The sequence below is a fragment of the Rattus norvegicus genome, chromosome 1, assembly GCF_036323735.1.
Source record: "Rattus norvegicus strain BN/NHsdMcwi chromosome 1, GRCr8, whole genome shotgun sequence".
In the NCBI taxonomy this organism is placed as follows: Eukaryota; Metazoa; Chordata; class Mammalia; order Rodentia; family Muridae; genus Rattus; species Rattus norvegicus.
The window spans coordinates 173,235,949-173,258,138 of NC_086019.1; the positions used below are offsets into that span (position 1 = coordinate 173,235,949).

At 44.5% G+C, this 22,190-nt stretch overlaps 1 protein-coding gene and 1 long non-coding RNA gene across 2 annotated transcripts in view; one reads left to right on the forward strand and one right to left on the reverse strand.

Annotated features, from left to right (window-relative positions):
- Positions 1-13,881, reverse strand: part of Nrip3 (nuclear receptor interacting protein 3) — a 25,298-nt gene extending 11,417 nt beyond the window's left edge. Inside the window, 1 exon segment of the mRNA NM_001108498.1 lies at positions 13,632-13,881. Coding sequence (NP_001101968.1) covers positions 13,632-13,805 — 174 coding nt within the window. The 5' untranslated portion in view covers positions 13,806-13,881.
- A 190-nt stretch (positions 13,882-14,071) lies between these two features.
- Positions 14,072-17,643, forward strand: LOC134483771 (uncharacterized). Its single transcript, XR_010060742.1, has 2 exons — positions 14,072-14,381; positions 17,216-17,643. It is a non-coding gene; the product is annotated as an uncharacterized LOC134483771 (long non-coding RNA).
- The last annotated feature ends 4,547 nt before the right edge of the window (positions 17,644-22,190 follow it).

Below are 22,190 nucleotides of genomic sequence, written 5' to 3' on the forward strand. Positions count from 1 at the left end.
AGAGCAATATGGACTGTAGATGTAGTATAAGAGGTTTCAGAGGGGAACATTATTTGGAGTTGGGCTAGATGCTGTTTTGTGTGTTTTGTACTTTGGCAAAGAATGTGGCTGCTTTCTGCCCTTGTCCTAAACATTTTTCTAAGGCTAAATTGCAAAGTTGTAGACAAATTTCTTTGGCAGAGGAAATTCCAAGACAGCCTAATACTGATTCTTTCAAATGGTTATTAGTAGTCATTTTTATGTGGATCTTCAATAAAAGGACCAAGTGAGGCAGAAAAATATAAAATGTGCAGCCACAAATATAAAAGAACACAAGGAAACTTAATGTTGCAGCCAGGGCTTGTGTTGAAAGAAATAAGGAATGAAGGAAAGTCTATATTGGAAAAGGGAAGGGTGTCCTCAGGGTAAGGCCACACCCAACTAAGCTCCCACCTTGTGAAAGGAAAAAGCCTAAGGGATTTTCTGCCTCTAGAAAAGAACATCAAAAGCTTCTGCAAATGTTATTCAAGGAAGCTGACTCCAACCTGAGAGCAGAACTCAACAGTGTTGTTCACATTGTTGTCAGCTTTAAAGGAGCCATGGATTCTTCCTCTGGTTTCAGAAAGCCTCTGAGGCCAGGCATGTGTCAGGGGAGTCCCTGCACGGAGGTCCCAAGAGACCATGGAGTGAGATGAAGCTGGATTGTGTTTGAGACTTAAGATGTTGGTGACACTAGAACTGAGAAATGTCTGCCAATGAGATCAGCTCTGAGGGACCAGAACCAGTCTGAGAGAAAGATTTATCTCTTTTTGCAGGCAGCAAAGCTGGAGGAGCAAAACCATCTAAGCCCTTGACAACAGGCATGGAATTATAGGATTTAGAGTTTGCCCTGCTGTAAGAAGCATGTGATTTGCCTTTTGATTTTGGAGGGTTTAAAGTTAAGAGACTGGCTTGAGTCTCAGAAGAGACTGAAAGAGGTAGAGTTGGGGTCAATCTCAGGCCAGTGGGAAAATTCCACCACAAACCTCCGAGCACAAAGACCCCTCCCTTCCAGGGAGGGTAAGGCTAGTTTAGTTCCTGGAGCAACTGCCAGCCAAACGGTCAGACAAAGCCACTGTGACTCCCAAATAACCCCACCTTGACTCCCAACCATCCATCCTGGAAAGTCCAGAATGGCCCACTGACCACAAGCCAGCTTGAAGGTCACTTTGCCCCACCGATAGTACCTGCCTAGTTACAATTGTTTGAATTCTGCCCCAATTGTTTGCAAGGTATAAAACCCGCTGTTAGAGTATGCTCAGGGTCATCTCCCCTTGTAGTAGGAGGACCCGACATGTTGGAATTAAACTCCTTTTGCTTTTGCATCGATCACCACCTCTGGAGTCTCATTCAAGAGGTCCTGGAAGAGGTTCAATTCAGACCTCACAAGACTTTGCACTTTAAAAAGTGTTGGACTGGTGAAACAAAGAGTATGGAGACTTTTGAAATTGGACTAAATGTATTTTGCATTATGATATGGGTCTGAGAATATAAGGGGCGAAGAATGGAATGTGGCGGTTTACATGAGATGTCTCCATATTCTTGGGCATTTGAATACTTGGTCCCTAGTTGCTAGTGCCATTTTGGGAGGCTTAGGAGGTGTAAGAATGGCCCCCATAGGCTTATATATTTGAATGGTTAGTCACCAAGGAGGGGAACTCTTTGATAGGACTAGAAGGTGTGGTCTCCTTGGAGGAAGTGTATCACTGTGGGGTAGGCTTTGAGGTTTAAAAAAGCCCACACCCCCCCATACACACACACTCACATCCCACTCCTTATACCACCACAGCCTCTTGCCAATCAGGATGTAACTTTCACCATTTGTGTTAGCATGCTCCCCACCATGATGATACTGTAATAAAGCTATGAAACTGTTTGAGCAAGCTCCCAATTAAATGTTTTCATTTATAAGAGTTGTTTTAGTTGTGGTATTTCTTCACAGCTATAGAACAGTGACTAAGACAGGAGATATGGTCTTGTAGAAGGAAGTCTGTTACTGGAGCAGACTTTGAGGTTTTCAAAGCCCTGTGATATCCCCGCTGTGCCCTCTCTGCTACATGCTTGTAGTTCAAGATATGAGCCCCTTCACTTCCAGCTCCAATCACCATGCCTGTCTGTTAGTGGACTCATATCCCTCTGGAACCCTAAGCCTAAATAAACCTTCCTTCAATAAATTGCCTTGGTCATAATGTTTTTTTTTTTCCCTTTTTTTATTGGATTTTTTTAAAATTTACATTTCTTTTTTTTTCTTTTTTTTTTTTTTTTTGGTTTTTCTCGGAGCTGGGGACCGAACCCAGGGCCTTGCGCTTCCTAGGCAAGCGCTCTACCACTGAGCTAAATCCCCAACCCCTAAAATTTACATTTCAAATGGTATTCCCTTTTCCAGTTTTCCCGGACATAAGCCCCCTATCCCATCCCCCATCCCCTTCTTTTATAAGGGTGTTCCTCTCCCCAACCACCCCCCTCCTCACGTCCCTGTCCTGACATTCCCCTACACTGGGGGGCGTCTAGCCTTGGCAGGACCAAGGGCTTCTCCTTTCACTGGTGCCCAACAAGGCCATCCTCTGCTACCTATGCAGTTGGAATCCAGGGTCAGTCCATGAATAGTCTTTGGGTAGTGGCTTAGTCCCTGGGAGCTCTGGTTGGTTGTCATTGTTGTTCATATGGGGTCTCAAGCCCCTTCAGCTCTTTCAGTCCTTTCTCTGAGTCCTTCAACGGGGGTCCTATTCTCAGTTCAGTGGTTTGCTGCTAGCATTTACCTCTGTATTTGACGTGTTCTGGCTGTGCCTCACAGGAGACAGCTATATCAGGCTCCTATCAGCATGCATAGTGTTTTATCACAGTAATAGAGAAGTAACTAATACACAGATATAAGACCAACTGTGGCTTAGGAGAATCAAAGGACCCTGGTGATGTGGACTTCTTCTGCCTTCCTCCCTTTACAAGGGCAATTAGAGAGAAAGAAGCTTTATTCTAGTATAAGTGATCTCTATGTTTTCCTAGACAACTGTAAGTCAGTACCTTATAGAAAGGGCAGTTCATTGTCATGGGTGCTCAGAAGCTCTGCTTATTGCTATATTAAATGTCACCTCTTATAGTCTTATAGTGACCCCTATAGTCTTACTTTTCATACCTATCTTGCACATGCCTTGTGGTCCTTGATCTTCTGACAGTGGAGTTACCAACAGGGTTGATAGAATAGGAAGACAGTCATGGCTGAGTAAACCTCATAACATACACATTTTGGAACCAGGCAAAGCCCACAGGAATCATCCTCACTGATAGTCTCTAGACTTTAAAACACTGGTATCCCTTGGCCTACCTTGTTATTCATTTACCTACTTCCCTCCTCATCCTCTTTCTCCTCTTTACTCTCTTCCATTCCTCAACGTTCTCCTACAGCATTGAGGATTTAATCTTGGGTATGCTGGTATTTTCATACAGCCAAACACTCTGCCACTAAGCTATAGCCCCACTTTTTAAGGAACAAGAAAGTGAGGGTCTAAAACAGACACCGACCAAGAAGAAACCTAACAGACCAGACCCTATATACATTTACAAGCCTAATGTTAGGTAGGAAACAGAATGGCAGATGTACATTCAAGTTTGAGTTTCAGTAGAACTTAATAGAGTTTCTATATCATATATATTCATATTTAAGTCATTTGACCTGAGAAATTTTCTATACACATATATCTTATGCCCACTTTACAATAACATTTCAAAACTCTCAAAGGATAGCACTTAACCCCAAGATTCAACCAACAACATCCTTCCCCTGATTCAAAGGGTAAGATGTTACTCTTAGAAGTCCAGCGCCTAGGAGGTTCCTGGGGAAGGGGCTAGCAGAGGAAAAGTTTTTATTATAAGCTACCTTACCTATTTCAAAGAAAGAAGAGAGTCAGAGCTATGACTCACCAGTGAAGAGAAGAAATAGATTCCCAAAATACACTGATTCTTGGCAAAGCAGGTTATAAATCCGTATCCTTGGGGAGGAAGAGGAAGAAGCTCCAATGAAGGAAATGAGGAAATGTGTGAGCTGACCAGGATAGGCACTGGGAACTAACTTCCCTCTGGAAGAGCCAATGCTCATAACTGCTGTGCCACTTCTCCAGTTCCAATAAACACTTTAAGAAATATCTGCATCTTATAGTTGAGTGGGTCTGTGGATACAGAACCCACAAATAACAAAAGTTACTTGTACTGATAACTTAAGAAAGTTATGTTTGAGCTATCACATGTATAATGGTATCCATATCAAAAGCAGCTTTCTCAATTAGCCCCAAACCCAGGCGAAGCTTAGCAGACAGAGGTATTAGAACATCTACTATTGGGGGTGTGAGTAGAGATGGAAACAGAAACACTTAAAGCCTGCATATGACTCCCACTTGACCCAAACAATTGGGAAGAATGCTAAAAGCTTACTCTGTAATTTCTATTTTAAAGATTTATATATTTATTTTATGTATATGAGTGCACTGTCACTTGCTTCAGACACACCTCGGTAATTTAAAAGACTAACTGATCAATAGTTGGCTTTTCAGATGTGTATAACAGCTATTGGAGTGTTAGGTTCCACACTAAGGAAGAACTGAAGGATGTGGATTTAAAGACAGAGGGCAAAGCCTACTAGAGTGAAAGAAAGAGAAAATCTACCTCAACATATTACATCTCAGTGGGGAGAGGGGACTGAAAATAAAAGACAAAAAAGATATCACACCACTGTGAAATATCATGACAGCAATCCCAAAAGCTTCCAAAGAGAAAATTATGACAGAAATACAAAGGCTTAGGAACCAGAATGAAGATGAGTCCTCAGCAGTAAAAACAGACAATGGGGGCTGGGGATTTAGCTCAGCGGTAGAGCGCTTACCTAGGAAGCGCAAGGCCCTGGGTTCAGTCCCCAGCTCTGAAAAAAAGAACCAAAAAAAAAACAAAAAAAAAAAACAAAAAACAAAAAAAAAAAAAACAGACAATGGACTAATACCTCCAAAAGTCTAGCAGGAGTGCTGGAGAGATGGCTCAGTGGTTAAGGGTATTGGCTGCTCTTCCAGAAGACCTGGGTGTGATTCCTAAGTACCCACATGATGGCCCATGACCTTTTGTAACTCGAGATTCAGAGAATGTAATGCCAGCTTCTGGCCTCAGCGGGCACCAGGCACATGGCATAAAGACAGATATGTAGGTAAAATACTCATAACATAAAAATTTTAAAAGGGGGGCTGGGGATTTAGCTCAGTGGTAGAGCGCTTGCCTAGGAAGCGCAAGGCCCTGGGTTCGGTCCCCAGCTCCGAAAAAAAAAGAACCAAAAAAAAAATTTTTTTTAAAGGATTCAATAGAAAAGAACAGCAAAGGAAATCCTGAAAGCAATGTTGGATTAAAAGTTTGCCTATTAAGATCAACAGCAACCAGACCAAAATGAAATGAGAAAATGGGATTCCAGGAAGAATGTCTTAAAGAGGAAAAAAAAAAATGGATCAAGCATGGTGTCCTTCTCAGTCTGTATAATTTTACTCATACGTATATGATTTGGGGTTTACTACTCAGCACTGGATGACTGATTTGTGGAGGTTCTCTAATCCCAACCAACACTTGAGAGACGGAGGCAGGAAGATCAAGTGTTCAAGGCCAGCCTTAGCTACATAGTGAGTACAGGATGAGCCTGGGCAATCTGAGACTGTCTCAGAAACAAAGAGTCGCATGTCCTGTGCCAGAGTCAGTACCTCATACCTCGTCACACATCACTCTCTTTGCAACAGACAGAGTATTACAGAAAAGCACACCCACAAAAACGTAAAGACCAATGACCACGTGATGCTCAGCGAGAACTCACACATCTACAACGTAGCTCCTGCCCCTGAGCTCCAGGAACACTGAGCAAGAGGACGTGGAAAGAACGTAAAAACCAGAGGAACAGGAAATCTGCTGTGAGACTGCATCGTCTAGAAGTGTCAGAGAAGCTACAACCATGAAATCTCCACAGGACTGCGTAAACGAGACCTGGACAAGGACGCCACCAACAGACACGCTAACAAGGAAAGAGAGATCTCAGGGGCCAACCTTAGCCAAAGAACTACATATAGGCAGCTTAGGAAAGAGGTGAGAGAGAGAAAGTCTTCCCTGAGAAGAGCTCCTCCCTCCCCACTAATTGGTCATCCAATACCAAGTAGCAAACCCCAAGTCATGTACATATGAGTAACATACATTCTGATAGGGTTGTACTTTTTATTTTTATTTAAATTTTTATTTTTATTTTTTTAAAAAAGAAGACATGAGATTGAGAGAGAGAGGAAAAGGAAGAAAAGGGCCAAGCAATGGTGGTGCACACCTGTAATCCCAGAATTCCAGAGGCAGAGGCAGGCAGATCAATGTGAGTTTGAAGCCAGCCTGGTCTACAGAGCGAGTTCCAAAACAGCCAGGGTTATACACAGAGCAACCCTGTCTCGAAAACAATAAAAGGAAGAAAGGGAAGGGGAAATGATGCAATTATGTTTTAATCTATTTTTTTTAATGAACTTGTAATCGTTTGTAATTTTAAAGCAGTTTCTCATTGAAAGTTAAGTAAAGGAAAAACTCAAGGAATTAATTTTGGAAAAATACATAACAAAGAAAAATATCATAGTACATTTGTCTCAGCAGTGAACAATATGAACATGGTCATAATAGAACAGTAAATGCTGATTCGATCCAAAATAATCGTTCAACATGGTTATATAACAGGAGAGAGAATATGAGGAGGAGGTGTGGTGGTTTGAATAGGTATGGCCCCCATGGACTGGTGTATTTGAATGCTTGCCCCATAGGGAGTGACACTATTAGGAGGTGTGGGCTTGCTGGAGTAGGTGTGGAGTTGTAGTATCTCCCCACAGCAATGGAAACCCTAGCTAAGACAGAAGGAATAAGAGAATGGAATTTTTTACCCATTCAAGAGTTATTCAACTGTAGTGCGTGTGTATACCCATGTACTGCAGCATGTGGATCCCAAGGATGGACCTCAGGTCATCAGACTCAGTTGCAAGTGCTTCTACCTGCTAATCCATCTTGCTGGTCCATCTTAATCCATTTTAGGAAGACTGATACATACTAGTAAAATCAATAAATCAGGAGTGGGCATGGCGATGCACACCAGCTAATCGGGAGGCTGAGCCAGAAGGATCACAAGTTCAAGATCAGCCTAGACAATATAGCGAGAGCTTTTCTGAAGAAAAAGGACATTTCTCTATCACCATTTATTTAGAAATATAGTGATCCCATATCATAGGAAAGAGTGCAGCCATAAGAAAGGCCAGCTTACAGAGGTTTTAGTGGAGTTCTAAAGGAGTAAGAAATTTGAAGGGGACACAGTCTACATTAACTCAGCAGATTAACAATTTCATTTCTCTTACACATGCCCCCATGGTCATAAGCAAGGTCCCCTAGATCCAGGCATTACATCCACATTCAAAAGAAGAGGGGAGAGAATGGGAACCATCCTAATGCCTTCTATCCCTTTTGTCAGGAAAGCTGTGTCTCTAGAAGTTCCATTAGCAGTTTCCCCCCTGTATCTTACTGGTGAAATCCAACAGCCAATCCTTATTTCAAGAGACCTTGGAAAATAATTTAGCTTAATCTCTATAGAAAGTCAAAAAGAAAAGGACTGAAAATGGAAAACCAATTAGATAACTAAAGTATCTACCAGAACATGCAAAAACTAAAGTATATATTTGTATGCATATATAACACACATACACACACGTGGTAATTGATTTATTTAATTTTTAAGTACATGTAGTTATGTGTGCATGTGTGAGTGCACGTCTGCTTCTTGTCTGCAACACAATGGGTCAAGTTCTTATTACTATGCCTTATCAACCACGATGGACTGCACTTTTATTCTATCTACAAATAAATCATTGTTTCCTAAACTTCCTTTTGGAACAGTAACAAGAAAAATAACCAACACACCTGCTTAACACCCTTTCCCTCACAGCTGTCCTACTCAGTGCATTAAATCTATTTTATTGAACTATTTGCAGTTATGTTTTTGGGTGGAGAGTGCCTATACAAGAGTGCAAATGCCCTCAGCAAACAGAGGGAGCATTGGATACCCTGGACCTCAAGTTACAGGTGGTTGCAACCACCAGGTATAGGTAGCCGCCAGTAACCTCAGGTCCACAGGAAGAGCAGTGTGTTTAAAAACCTGGAGCATCTCCCCAACCCATACTTGGTTCTATCATCTTGAGATTATTGTACAAACATATACAAATTTAACTTATTAACTACTAATGGATTTCTTCCACATTTGTCATCAGAGATGTTGCAAAAAACTCAACATTGTATTTTTTTCTTGAACATTTCTAACTAGCGTCTAAAGCCATCTTTCTGTTTGTCTTGTCTACCTCTGCTCCTTTTTAAAATGTCAGCATTCTTCAGTGCTCTATATTTGGCCTTTTTCTCACTTTACATATTTGCCATGGGCAATTTTATCTGCTTTCATTGCATAAATTGCTACCTTCATAAGGATTCCAGCTCAAGGACAGCTCAGTCTTGAGTTTCAGGCCCACAGACCCAATTGTGCTCCTCTACTTGGACACTCACTTCAGACTCACTCTGCCCTGCCCAGATTTCCCATAAAGTTTGTTTGTTCCCTCTCCCCCCTATTTTGGTGAATGACAATCTTTTTTCTCATATATTTCTGCTGCTACTGCTAACTGTAAACATCCGTAATCCTAAAACATTACTTTCATGATCTCTTCCCCTCACAATTTCTCTTGCCAGCTGGAACAAACAAAAATTCTCTCAATTTAGCATTCAAGATCTACTAACTACCACTTATCCTCCTTCCCAACCTCATCTATTTAATTATCGCAGCATGAAGGCTTTCTACTTTTAGCAAATTACCACTTGTCGTATATTACCTTGAGCAAATCACTAATCTCACTAGGCCTTTCTTTCTTTAACAGTAACAAGGGAGGTTTGAGCTCCATGTTTGGTCAGGAACTTCTTCCTGACAACCTTAGCAAATGGCACTGCCATTTACTTGGCTTGGTTTGGTTTGATTAAGTTTTGAGATGGATCTCACTGTGTTGTCCAGTCTAGTCTTAAGTAGCTTGGAACTATAGGCAGTGTACCCAACTCATACACATTCTTTTTCTTTTAATTTCTATTTTATCTGTATGGGTATTATGCCTGCATGGATGTCTGTCTACCTCAGAAAGGCCAAAAGAGGGGAGGATTTGTATCCCCTGGAACTGGAGTTACAGAAGGTTGTGAGCCACCATGTGAGTGCTGGGAATTGAACCCTAGTCAGCTACAAGTGCTCTTTTTTTTTATAAAGATTTACTTATTTATTTATTATCTATAAGTACACTGTCACTGTCTTCAGACACACCAGAAGAGGGCATAGATCTCATTACAGATAGTTATAAGCCACCATATGGTTGCTGGGATTTGAACTCAGGGCCTCTGGAAGTCAGTGCTCTTAACCGCTGAGCCATCTCTCCAGCCCACAAATGCTCTTTAGCACTGAGCATTCTGCATTCTCGACCCCTTTCCTATCCTCCCCTCCCTCCCACGTGCTGTTGCTCCTTCCTCTCAGCCACATCTACAGTCAGCATCCCTTTCCTCACCTTTACTTCCTCTGATCTAACCAAGTTACCATCATTTTCTATCTATAGAGCAACAGCCTCCTAGTTTTATCTTCTGACTTTTATGCTTCAGTCCATCCTTTGTACAGTGACCACAATTAAGTTTGGCGTTTGTTTGTTTGTTTTTAAATGAGTGTCAGAGTCTGGGGATGTAATTTAGTGGTGGAGACTTACCTAGAATGTTCAAAGCTCTGGTTCAATGCTTATCACTGTGTCTCTGTTACTATCTCCTGTTACCACACTCCTGCTCATTCTGTGATAGCAACATGGGTCTTCTCTCAACTCTCTAATTCTAGGAAGCATCCTGATGGCCAGACCATGGTACCTACTATGTCTTTTGGGTTGTTTTCTTTTCTTTTCTTTTTCTTCCTTCCTTCCTTCCTTCCTTCCTTCCTTCTTCCTTCCTTCCTCTCTCAGTCTCTCTCAGTCTCTCTCAGTCTCTCTCAGTCTCTCTCTCTCTCTCTCTCTCTCTCTCTCTCTCTCTCTCTCTGGTTTTCTCTGTATCCCTGGCAGTCCTAGAACTTACTGTGTAGAACAAGATGGCCTCAACCTCAGAGATACACCTACCTCCGCCTCTGAAGTGCTGGGATTAAAGCTACCACCACCTCTCAGCATACTGGCTGTATCTTTTGCCCAGAACATTCATTCTTTCCTGACATATTTTACCCCTCATTTCCCTCAATATTTCCATAAAGGTAATCTTTTAAAATAGTATTTTATTTACTGACAGTCGCATACAGGTATACAATGCATCTTGATCATATCCACCCCCAACTTCCATTCCTACTCTCCACATCCCATCCCAGGTACCCTTCTAGAGGCTATAGTTACACTGGCCTTTCAAAGCTCCTTCTAAGGCTACGAAGCTCTCCAGTCCTAGACCTATGGCACTATAGGTAGCTAATCTTAGGGCACCAGACTGAGCTTCTCTAATTGACAGAGATCTGTTCTCATCAGGTATTTAACAATCGGTTTCCCTCACTGTGTTTTACTATCACCCCCCCCTGGCCCTAGTTCTAGCTAGTTTGGCTAAAGCTTTTTGGCTGTATGAAGACTCAAACATGGGAAGGAAAGAAATCTTTCTCTGCTATGAGGAAGGGAGGGCTATAGCCAGACGGGCCAGGAACAACATCATGCAAGAAACACAGCACATCATCACATGGTGTACTGCTCTCAAAGAGTAACGTCCTCAGTGCAACAAGAACCTTTACTAACCAAAACAAGAAAAATGACAACAGGCAAAACTCTAAGAATAAAGATGCTTTTGTCTAGCTCTGTTATTGCCAAAGTCAAATATAATATGGCTCATAAATTTGGTTTTATTTCTTAATACAAAACCCACAATGTACTGGAATGATAAAATAAGGGAGCCAGACGTAAACTCTACAATTCACTTCCACAGCAGATTTCATAGCAGCCAACCCCACACACAAAGGAACTGGGCAAAGGCACTACCCTGGGGCCAAGAGACTACGGCCATCTTTGATCGCCTTACAGATGCCATCTGCTAAACAGTGTTTGCTATTGAACCACAATCATTAGCATGATAATAAAAGACAGCATGGTAGAAGGTAGATGATTCAGAAAAGTCAGCAGCATAATTAAAGCCAGGGGTACTTACAGGAAGAAAAATAATCCACGTTGCTCACACCCCAGCATCAAGAGTGTGATTTGTCGCAGCTCCCTTTTCTGTCCCCTTTCTATTGGGTTGTTTGGTATAAACTACTTCAAGTAAAAAACTACTGTTAATTTTAAAACTACTGTTACTGAAATTTCAAATTTCACACCGTGGAAGAAAATGGAGTTGGCATGATCTGTCTTGTCCATGAAATGAGTTGATAAGATGTGTTTCTAAAGTCCTGAGATTATATTGAGGCTGCAACATCAGTTTCAAGAGCGCACCAAGCTCGCTGGTTCACCCACCCCTGTCGCTCTCCCCACCCTCCCTCAGTCAGCCTTGGTTTCTGGGATGTGTTCTGATTCCTCCTTCAGTAACTTGCACATTAAAGGTGTGAGAACAGTGAGAGAGGGAAATTAACTCTATGAAAATGGGGTACAGAAAGTGCGAACTATGGTTCAGGGTCTCAGAGTGACGCACTGTGTGCCATACCCATGGCTGTACTCTGAACGCATCCTCCTTATAGCCTCCAGCTGTGCTGTCAGCTCAACTGTGACAAAGGAGTCCGAAAAGAATTATCCTTACATAGTTCGAAGCAGTATGTGGAAGCTTAGGAAGAAGATGTTGTGGTAATTCCATTAAGGGAACTTCTTAGCCACTCAAACCAAACATCGGTGCCTTAGACCCAGCATTCTAAAAGTCCACATTTTGATTTTTCTAATAAAACCCCCACTTTATCGATTAGGATTACTTTGGTCTGAAGGTGAGAAGAATCTGACGGAATTTGCCAAATGAATCGTGACTGCTTTAAAGTGAAAGGAGGAAGAGAGAGAGCTATCTCTTTGGTAGGAATAAACTTTGATCACATCGCTCTCAGTGTCACATGACTAGATCAAGTAACAGGACTTAACCCAGGCTAAGGCAGAAAAACAGCTTTTAAAAACTGACCAAAGTAACTGGAGTAACTTTCCCTTCATAAGAATGTCTAATGGCAGGCAGGGAAAATCTTTGGTATTGATGAATTGTTAGAACTATTGATGGGAGAGGAGCAGCTCTTGCCTCTGTTGCCATCCTGGGCCAGAAATAGCAATTTCAGTGAACCAAGGCCAGCAACCATAATTAAGTATTTCAGAAGCTCAAAATATAAAAATACTAGAAAGATCACCCAGAGCATTTATTTCTACTGCAAAAGACATTTAATTGATGTTTCATAATTTTTTCCACAGATAATAAGGAAACTATAAATAAAAATATCAAACGTGGGAGCGATGGCACACATCTTATAATCTCAGCAGTCATGAGGCTGAGACAGGAGAATTAGGAATTAGAAGCCAACGTGATATGATTCAAGCCAGTCTAGGATATATATATATATATATATATATATATATATATATATATATATTCTCATTTAAAAAATTTTTTCAAAATAACAGCAGCGACAATAACTCCAAATGAAGCTACAAAGCCACATATAAATTTGTGAGCAAAGGGAGAGAATTATATATAGGTCATATCCCTCAGCCATTCACCCTTATTCAATAGATGGAGGACAATATGGTTTTGGATTTCTGGCCCACGTCCTGAGCTTCTACTTAATACCAAGAATAATACTGCCAGAAATAAAAAGGCTGTAACAGCCCCAGCTCCAACTATGTGCGTGCATTAACTGGTCCGTGAGATGAAGCAGTCAGGGCTTCCTCCATCTTCCCCGTCTTTAGAGGGAAGACTAGAAGAGGGAGAGTTGAGAGTGGTGAAGAGATGTTTAGGTTCTGGAAAGATTTGAGCTTGACCCCTGTTCACCTGTCTCACCCACTCCCCAGCCCAGGGTAGAAAATCAAAAGTAGATTAAGACCAAAACTAAAGTAAATAGATTTGGGGCGGCGGGGAGGAGGGTGCAATAGAATCAACCAAAGTCGTAGAGATCAGCAACTGTCAAGAAACCTCGCTCTTCACTGTTTCTCAATCACCCACTAGTCACCTTAGTCTGGGACACAGAACTGGCCACGCAGCCTGTGAGGAGGCAGTGGGAGCCAGGACTTCGTTAAGAGGCTCGAGCTCCAGGAGCCAAATTAAAGATTCTGGATAAGCCAGAGGAAAGGAGATCTGAGGGCAATAGGGCAGGGTCTCTTTTTTTGCCTTGGACAGGGAGGAGAGTTGGGAGGGAGAAGACTGCGACAAGGGAGAACAAGCAAGGAAAGCTACTAGACTCCCGGGATGTGAGATAGGGAGGAGTTTTGCTGAGCACCGGCCAGGGAGCGGACAGCGACAGGCCTGGCGGGTGACTCAGTGAAAGTGGCAGCAAGGGCCTGGGCGTCAGTGGCGGCCCAGAAGCCCGTGGCGGGCGTGGCCGATGGTGGGGAGCTCACCGTGTCCTTGGACGAGCCCAGCTTTTTGAGGCCGTCCAGGGGCAGCAGATCGGCTGAGTCTTTGTGGATGAACTGCACCGCCTGCTTCATCCGGCGCTGCTGCCGCAGGGACGCCGCTTCCCGCATGTCTGTCTCCTTGCGGCCGCCCTCGGTGAGGAGCCCTGAGTAAAACATCGCTGAGACGTCCGCGGCCGGGCCGCCGGGTGTCCGTCCCTCCGGAGAGCCCTCAACCTCGAGCTCCTGGACACCTCCGGCGGGAGCCGGCTCCCGCGCCTTTTATAGCCGAGCGTGATGTCACGGGTAACAGCCAGTGCGCGCGGGAGAAGGCGTGGCCAGCGAAGCGCTCCGCCCCTCTGGCGCAAGGTTCAGGAACGGGGTGGGGTCTATCTAGGGTCAACTACTAACCTCCACTCCATCACCCAACCTGAGGAAAAAGCAAGCTAGGGGCACCCTGCGGAGGAGGACCGACTAACCCCGGGGGCGCTGAGGGTCTAGCGGAGCCGCTTGCCCAACAGTCCCCTCTCCCGCGTGGGTTGCCCTGCCCTGCATGCACTGCATGAAATGGGCTGTGCGGCCCTGTGCTCCAGCAACCTAGCCTCTTCCACCGTAGTCGGCGCCTTGGGGCTCTCGGCTCACCTGTCCATGCAGCGGCCGATCCCGGGATCACTGACAGCTGAGCCATGCTGGGCTTCTCAGAGTTGCACCTCTGGGCTCCGAAGTTGGGAGAGCTCCGGATTCCTCCAACTTCAGGTCGGTCCCCACCCACTGGACCACGTGACTTCGGAGGGGGCCAGGAGGATGGGCTGGAGCGGGGCCTTCCGGGGACCCCTCCTCCTCTTGGCACCCTCTGTCTGAAACCAGCACCAGAGGTTGGGGAGGCAGGTCTGGTCTAAAGTCTTGTCTGGGAGTACACTTGCTCTTAAGAACACCAAGAAAGCATCTGGAGTGTGTGTGTGTGTGTGTGTGTGTGTGTGTGTGTGTGTTGTTTGTTTATTTTCTTTGTGAACACTATCTTTTACACTGAAGGAAGGAGGTGTAATGCACCCTTTCGGGAAAATCGAAAGCCATTTTTCTTTGAGACTCATTCATACTTTCTAGCCATTCTAAAAGGAATGTTCTGCTCCTTCTGGTTTGGAGTCTGACATATGACTTAGTAGAAATCGCATTTCTACATGTGGGAATCACCACACTTTTCTTCACCTGAAAGAAGCAGGCAGGAATCAGAAAAGAGCTGCATCCTGAGAGCACCAATAACGACACTGAGCTTTTATATTTGTGAGCTGGATACTAGAAGGAACACTTACAATGCAGTGTCTCGGCGAAGGATAGCGCTGTGAGATGACATTCACCACCTCCCCTTTATTCAGGCAAATACACAAACCACCCAATCTGCCACCCAGTATCTCTGGCCTTTTCCTTGTCATTGCTTACCGTGCTCTTAAAGTATTCTCCAAGTACCATCATCTCTCAGTCCTGCTAAAAGCACCCCAAAAGGTGCTCTTGACGGAAGGACCCACGCACCCTCTTCTGTGACTTCTTTCTGCCCTTCAGCATCTTGAGTTTCTCCCTATTGCCAAGTGGTTTGCCTTTGAGTGCCCTCTGAGTGGGATGCCCCTCTCACCTTCATCAGTGATCTATGCTTCTCTAGACCTCAGCTCAATCTTTGTTCCTTTCAGATGACGTCTCTGATGTAGTTGTGCTTCCTCCTGATTGCTTAGCATCAAACCCCCAATACCAAGAAGGCTATCAGTAAACACTCATACAGGCATGACAAAAAGGAAGGTCATGTCTCAGGAAAACAAGAGGCAGAGCTGCGGGATTTCTCTTCAGAACCTGTGCTGGCCTTCCCAGACCTGGAATAGCTGGCCTCTCAACTCAAGGACCTGCTCATTTCCCTCTGCCCTCCCTCCCATGCCTGCCCTAGTTTTTGGAGCACACGGACTGCTTGTAAGGAAACAAAGAAAGCTACTCACCTAGCTTCAAGGTTGTCCCAGGGCTGGGGGCTTTTCCACAGTCAGAGAACAGGCGGGGCTGCCCAGTCTGGCACACTTTCATTGTGGTTGCCCTGGTTCCTTTCTGTCCTATTGCCTGGGTCTCTGCCTGGTTGTTCACCTAGGGAACTGTGAAAGACGGCCCTGCCTTGTCTGTCTAGACCGGTGCCTCCGTTCTTGGCAGCATGTTGGAACAGCCCAGCACAGATGGCCCATGTGGCTCGGCTTGGGACATCTTTCCTCAAGAAAGAAGCCAGGCAGCTAGATGGTCTGGGAAGGAGTTGGAATTCTTGAGACAGCTCGACTCAGTCTTGCAGCCTGTTGTTAGTCGTTACTGAGGATGTTCTGACAGAAGAAAGGGGCTCTTGTCAGAGCTGGACTCCCCCTGGGAGCACCAGGAAGCAGAATCTGTCTGGTTAAACTGGAATTTACCCATATCAAGTGATGCTGAAAAAACCAGTGGGCCGTGGCTGGAGCTGGGAACCTTTGTGTGAATTCAGGGCTCATTGCTGTAGTGGGGTTTGTGTTCTGCAATTGAATCTGTGGCCATAGTACCCACTGGTCCCTTACCTCTCAAAGACTTTTCTTGCCAGACTGACTCCTTCACTGTTCTCATGCATGGTTGATGTGAGGAGGCCGGCACCTACCTCAGCACACACATTGAGTTTCTGCAAACTACAGCCTGGTCCTTCATGTCGAAAAGGCTCACCTCTCTGTGGTATATTCGGTTCCCAAATGATTGGGCAAGTCATTTCTACTTCTGAGTCTGTTTCCATGCGTACAAAAATTATGCAGTGGGGCTGGGGATTTAGCTCAGTGGTAGAGCGCTTACCTAGGAAGCGCAAGGCCCTGGGTTCGGTCCCCAGCTCCGAAAAAAAGAACCAAAAAAAAAAATTATGCAGTAATATTGCATATTCAATTTTGCATTATAAACTCTGAGGACTGAACCAACAGGAAAGATTAATATTAATTCTTCATCTAGCCAAAGCCCTCTGCAGCACTAGACCATGGATGACTTAGAGTGGTTAAAAGCGCAGGTTTGGGAGTATGCTATACTCGGCTTAAAGCTTGACTTTTAGTAATGAGCTACCTGATTTCCTGAGACCTTGGTTTCCTCAGTGTATTGGTAGATGGCTATGTGTTTGATCCCACCAAAAAGCTGGCTCTGAAAGCAGGGTGCCCCCCCCACACCAGTCTTTTAGACCAAGTATATTTGACTCAAAATGTCCTTCAAGGCCTCTTGTCTGGAAATGATATGCCCACCCCCAGCTCTGTGACATAAAGGAAGAACAGACCGAGAGGAATAAAAAGTGCTGTGTCGTGGAAGGGGAAGCCCTGGGTCCTGCTAAGACTGAACCCCCAGTGAACGTGATTGTTGGGGGGAGGGCGGCAATGGGGGGAGGATGGGGAGGGGAACACCCATATAGAAGGGGAGGGGGAGGGATGAGGGGGATGTTTGCCGGGAAACCGGGAAAGGAATAACACTCGAAATGTAAATAAGAAACACTCAAGTTAATAAAAAAAAAAAAAAAAGAAAGAAAAAAAAAGTGCTGTGTCCTTGAGAAAGGCCTGAAGGAAAGCGATTTCCTGCAGGTGTTCCTCTTGTTTATCCTGTGGTACACTCGCGCCAACGATGGAAAAGAGAAGGCTCATCCACAGAAGGCCTGTTCGTTGACAGAAAGCTCAGTTGGGAACTCCAGCTGACTGCTTCAAGTTGCCGATTTCTGCTAGATGCTGTGAGCTGCTATCTTCCTGCTGGTGGGTGCCTGTTGTTGTTGCTGTTGTTGTTGTTGCTGTTGTTGTTGTTGTTGTTGTTGTTATTTTCTTGGAAGCCTCACACCCAAATGGATTTATCCTGCACTCACCAGATGACTACCTCAACACACTTCCGAAGTCCATTTCTGACGGATATTTTAAGTACACGATTTGATGATGTTTTTCTGTCTATCTGTCTGTCATTTGCTATTTCTTCTTTCATTTTGGGTTGCTCTATACTTAATAAACTCACTCGTTCAAAACTAGATCTGGATTTCCTGGGATAGTTTGTAGAAAATGATGCTATCAGTACTGTCTCCATCAGAGCTGCTGTGAGGATTAAATAAGAGTATCCACGTAACACATTGGCTTGTACCAAGAGTCCAACAGAAGGAAACTATCATCAGTTGGGGTAACATCAAGAAAACCCATAGGCTGCTATGCTATGAGTGGGTCTGACTAATGTGCTTTCTAAAACTCCAGGCACACAGATCACACCTGAAAGTCTTCCTTGATCTTCAGGACTGAGACCTCCTGAGGTAGGGACTGGCCAGCTTGTGTCTTTTCCTAATGTCTTCAGATTCTGGATTTCCCATGTGTGCTGGCTGGTTTGTGTCAACTTGACACAAGCCAGAGTCACTGGAAAGGAGGAACCTCGATTCAGAAAATGCAGCTCCATAACGCACTTTCCTCCATATGCTTGTAAGACATTTTTAGCATTAGCGATTGATGGGGAAAGGGCCCATTTCATCCCTGGGCTGCTAGTGGTCCTGGGTTCTATAAGAAAGCAGGCTGATCAAGCCATGGGGAGCAGCCCAGTAAGCAGCACCCCTCCATGCCTCTGCACCAGTTTCTTCCTGTCCTGACTTGCTTCCGAAATGGACTATGATGTGGAAGTGTAAGCCAAGTCAACCCTTTCCTCCTCACCTTGCTTTTGGTCATGGTGTTTGATCACAGCAATAGTGACCTCAACTAAGACACCACATTAATTAGCCCCATCTAAAGCTGTCCACACCCTACCTTGGCTGTGGCAGAGGATCTGTATATAGAAGTCATAGCAGACACCTAGAACTGTTTCAGTCAAGATGTTTTTCATGTCCTTTCTCATTAAAAAAAAAAAAGATTTACTTTTATTTTATGCATTTGGGTGTTGTCCTGCAGGTATGTCTGTGTACATGCATGAAATGCCTGAGGAGGCCAGAAAAGGGCGTCAGATCTGCTGGAACTGGAATTGCAGATGTGTGGCAGCTGTCGTGTGGGTGCTGGAATTGGACTCAGGTCCTCTAGAAGAGCAGCCAGTGCTGAGCCATCTCTCCAGCCTCCCTTTTAATGTTACTCTTCTAAGTGGAAAAATAACCAGTTGTGACTTTCTTAAGCAAGACTCAGATTTTTTTTGTTCAAAAGATGCAGGGGTTTTGGGCATGCTGGATCTAGTGTAATACATGGTAGTACCCATTTCAGCTCTTCCTTTCCCTGAGCTGATGACTGACCAGGCATGTGCTTCCTGTCTTAGTTGTCAGCAGTTCCTGGCTTACAATCTCTTCTTCCAGAAACCCTGTTTGCATCTTGATTAAAACAGCCATCAGAGAAGCCTCTGAGGATGGAATCCAGGATGAGAACTGAGGCTGAGAGCCCAGGAAAGTAGATTAAGACCAAAGTGTTAGGCGGAAACTGCAAAGAAACAGTCAGCTTTCCTCTTCAACTCTCTTATACACACTGCTTAAGGCACCCCAAATTTAGAAACGGTCATTCCCTGATGTACTGGCTGGTTTTGTGTCAACTTGACACAAGCTGGAGTTATCACAGAGAAAGGAGCCTCAGTTGAGGAAATGCCTCCATGAGAGACAGCTGTAGGGCTGGAGAGATGGCTCAGTGGTTAAGAGCACCGATTGCTCTTCCAGAGGTCCTGAGTTCAAATCCCAGCAACCACATGGTGGCTCACAACCATCTGTAATGGGATCCGATGCCCTCTTCTGGTGTGTCTGAAGTGTACTCATATACAAAATGAATAAATAAATTAAAAAAAAAGAGAGACAGCTGTAAGGCATTTTCTAGTGATCAAGGTGGGAGGACCCAGGCCATTGTGGGTGGTGCCATCCCTGGGCTGGTGGTCTTGGGTTCTATAAGAAAGCAAGCTGAGCAAGCCAGGGGAAGCAAGCCAGTAAAAATCCTCCCTCCATGGCCTTTGCATCAGCTCCTGCTTCCTGACCTGCTTGAGTTCCAGTCTTGACTTTCTGTGGTGATGAACAAGGATATGGAAGTGTAAGCTGAATAAACCCTTCCCTCCTCAACTTGTTTCTTGGTCCTGATGTTTGTGCAGGAATAGAAACCCTGACTAAGACACCTGGGGTGCTCTTATCTCACCATACCCATCTTTATAGCTATGAATGAGCAATCTTCTTCCTGTGTCTCCTGTCACTCTCCTGTGCCTGTCACTCCCTGTGGCAGGGAGATTGCTCAAACATTTGTCCTCTGCAAGTACCAGGTGTGTGCTTGGATGTCTGGCTACACAGCACCCAAGTCTCAGCTCTAGTCTTGGAGATCTTTTTTACTTCAGGTTAAAGTAGAAATGAGGTCCCCACCCCCAGCCCCTGTGAGAGACATTTTGAACATCACCACAGACTCAAACTACCAAGCTGATGGCAGCCTGTGGCTGCTTTCCAAAGTTGGCTGAGCCTTTCTGGATCTGTTCCTGTCAGCAATGATTTAGCTTCTTTTCTGGGATGGGGCAGATTTTGATGTCAAATCAAACAGATAGCAAGAGAAGAAAGAGAGAAAGAGGAGAGAAAGAAAGAAAGAAAGAAAGAAAGAAAGAAAGAAAGGAAGGAAGGAAGAAAGAAAGAAAGAAAGAAAGAAAGAAAGAAAGAAAGAAAGAAAGAAAGAAAGAAAGAACAAGCAAGCAGCCTCAGCATCAGAAGCAATGGTCCATCTTGGAAGTCAGGAAAGAAGGAGGCTAGGCTTGCCTTTAAGTTCGGTTCTGCCCCCTCCCCCACCCTCCCACATCCCCACCCACCCTCGTCATGCACCCACTTGCTGTGGAACCTGACCCATCTTGTAGAGGTCTGTGTAGTTTTGTAGAGCACAGAGGCCTGGCCTCAATAAATATAAGCTCTACTCCATTTTCTCCCCATCTCCCACACACAGAATCCAAACACAAAATGAGTAACTCTCCTGAGGCAGGGTAAATGCTGCACAGAGGGACGAGACCTGTGAAAACCGTAGACCCCTCAGAATGCAGTGAATTCAGGTATGACAGCCTGCTCGCTGGTGGACAGCCAGAGTGGGCAGCTCACCTGTGATCGCTATTCACCCCCTTCCTTTTAGCGCTCTGTTAGGCTCTCACAGGGCCTGGGGGTGGGGGTGGAGTGGGGCAGATAGCAGAAAGATGAAGTACATCATAAGTGGACTGCTAGTAGTGTAAATACATATGTACACATTTACGCACGTGTGTGTGCGCGCGCGCACACACACACACACACACACACACACACAGAGAGAGAGAGAGAGAGAGAGAGAGAGAGATATCTTGAACCTGCTTCCATGTTCAGGTCTCCTTGTCCAGAGAGAAAAAGTCATCCTAGCTAATCTTTTCCCTCTGATCCCAGGGATTTGTGCATACTGAGCAGTAAGTGGTCTGCTACATTTTCAGACCTGTTCCTCACTACTCGAAATTTCTCATTTATTTTTAAATTTATAAATTTCTTTTATTTATAAACAGTTCCAAATTTTCAAGTTGCAAGCATATAATGCTACAAATCCTCATATGCCTTTCACAGGTTCCCTGTGACTAAGGCTTTATTACATCACACACTTTTCCTTTTCTTGAAACATTTAAGGACAGATTTAAAATATGACCTTTTACCACTAATCTGACAGTGTGTATTTACCAAAAATACAAGTATGGTGGTGTATTTTCCACTTCCTACTTGGAAGGCTAAAAAGGTGAATTGAGAGTTAGAGGCCAGCCCATGCATGGTGGCATAGACCTTTAATCCCAGCACTCAAGAGGCAAAGGCAGGCCGATCTCTGTGAATCCAAGGCCAATTTGGTTTACACAAAGTTCCAGGCCAAGTAGTAAGTGAGGTCCTGTACAGGAAAATGGGGGACAGAGACAGAGGGGCAGAGAGAAACAGAGAGGGAGAGACAGAGGGTCAGAGACACTGAGAGAGACGGAGAGTGTGTTAGGGGTCAATCTGGGCTACGTGGAAAATTCAAGGGCAGTGAAGTTGCATCTCTAAAACCAGAAAAGAGGGAGAAGAGTCTTTTCTCTCTCATAACCACAGTACAGATATAAACTTCATAAATTTACATTGATAGAATATTTTTATCTAAATTATTCCTGTTCTAGTTTTGTCAATTGACGTAGCAAAGTTCTTCATTATAACATTTTCCTCTATACAGGAGCCTCCCAGAGTCAAATCTCTTCAGCCTCTTTAACCCAGAGTGTTTCTAAAGCTCTCTCTGTCCTTCATGCCACTGACACAGAATGCAATCCCCCATGTTCACTGCTTTTTCCTATGTGACTAAATTCCCAGTGAAAGGCGCTTGAGGAAGAAAGGGTTCTGGCTCATGGTTTATGAGGGTGTGGTCCACGGCAGCAAGGAAATCACAGCAGAGTTTGCAGCAGCAGGAGCATGCAGTGGGCTCCTCATATCCTGGAAGGCCAAGAAGCAGAACAATGGGTGCCAGGGCTCAGCTCACTTTCTTGTTTGTCCCTTTTTATTCAGGCCAGGACCCCCGTCTGTAGGGTGGCACTGTCCACAGTCAGGTAGTGAATGTTTAGCTCCTTGGTTAGCCTGTTCGGAACATCCTC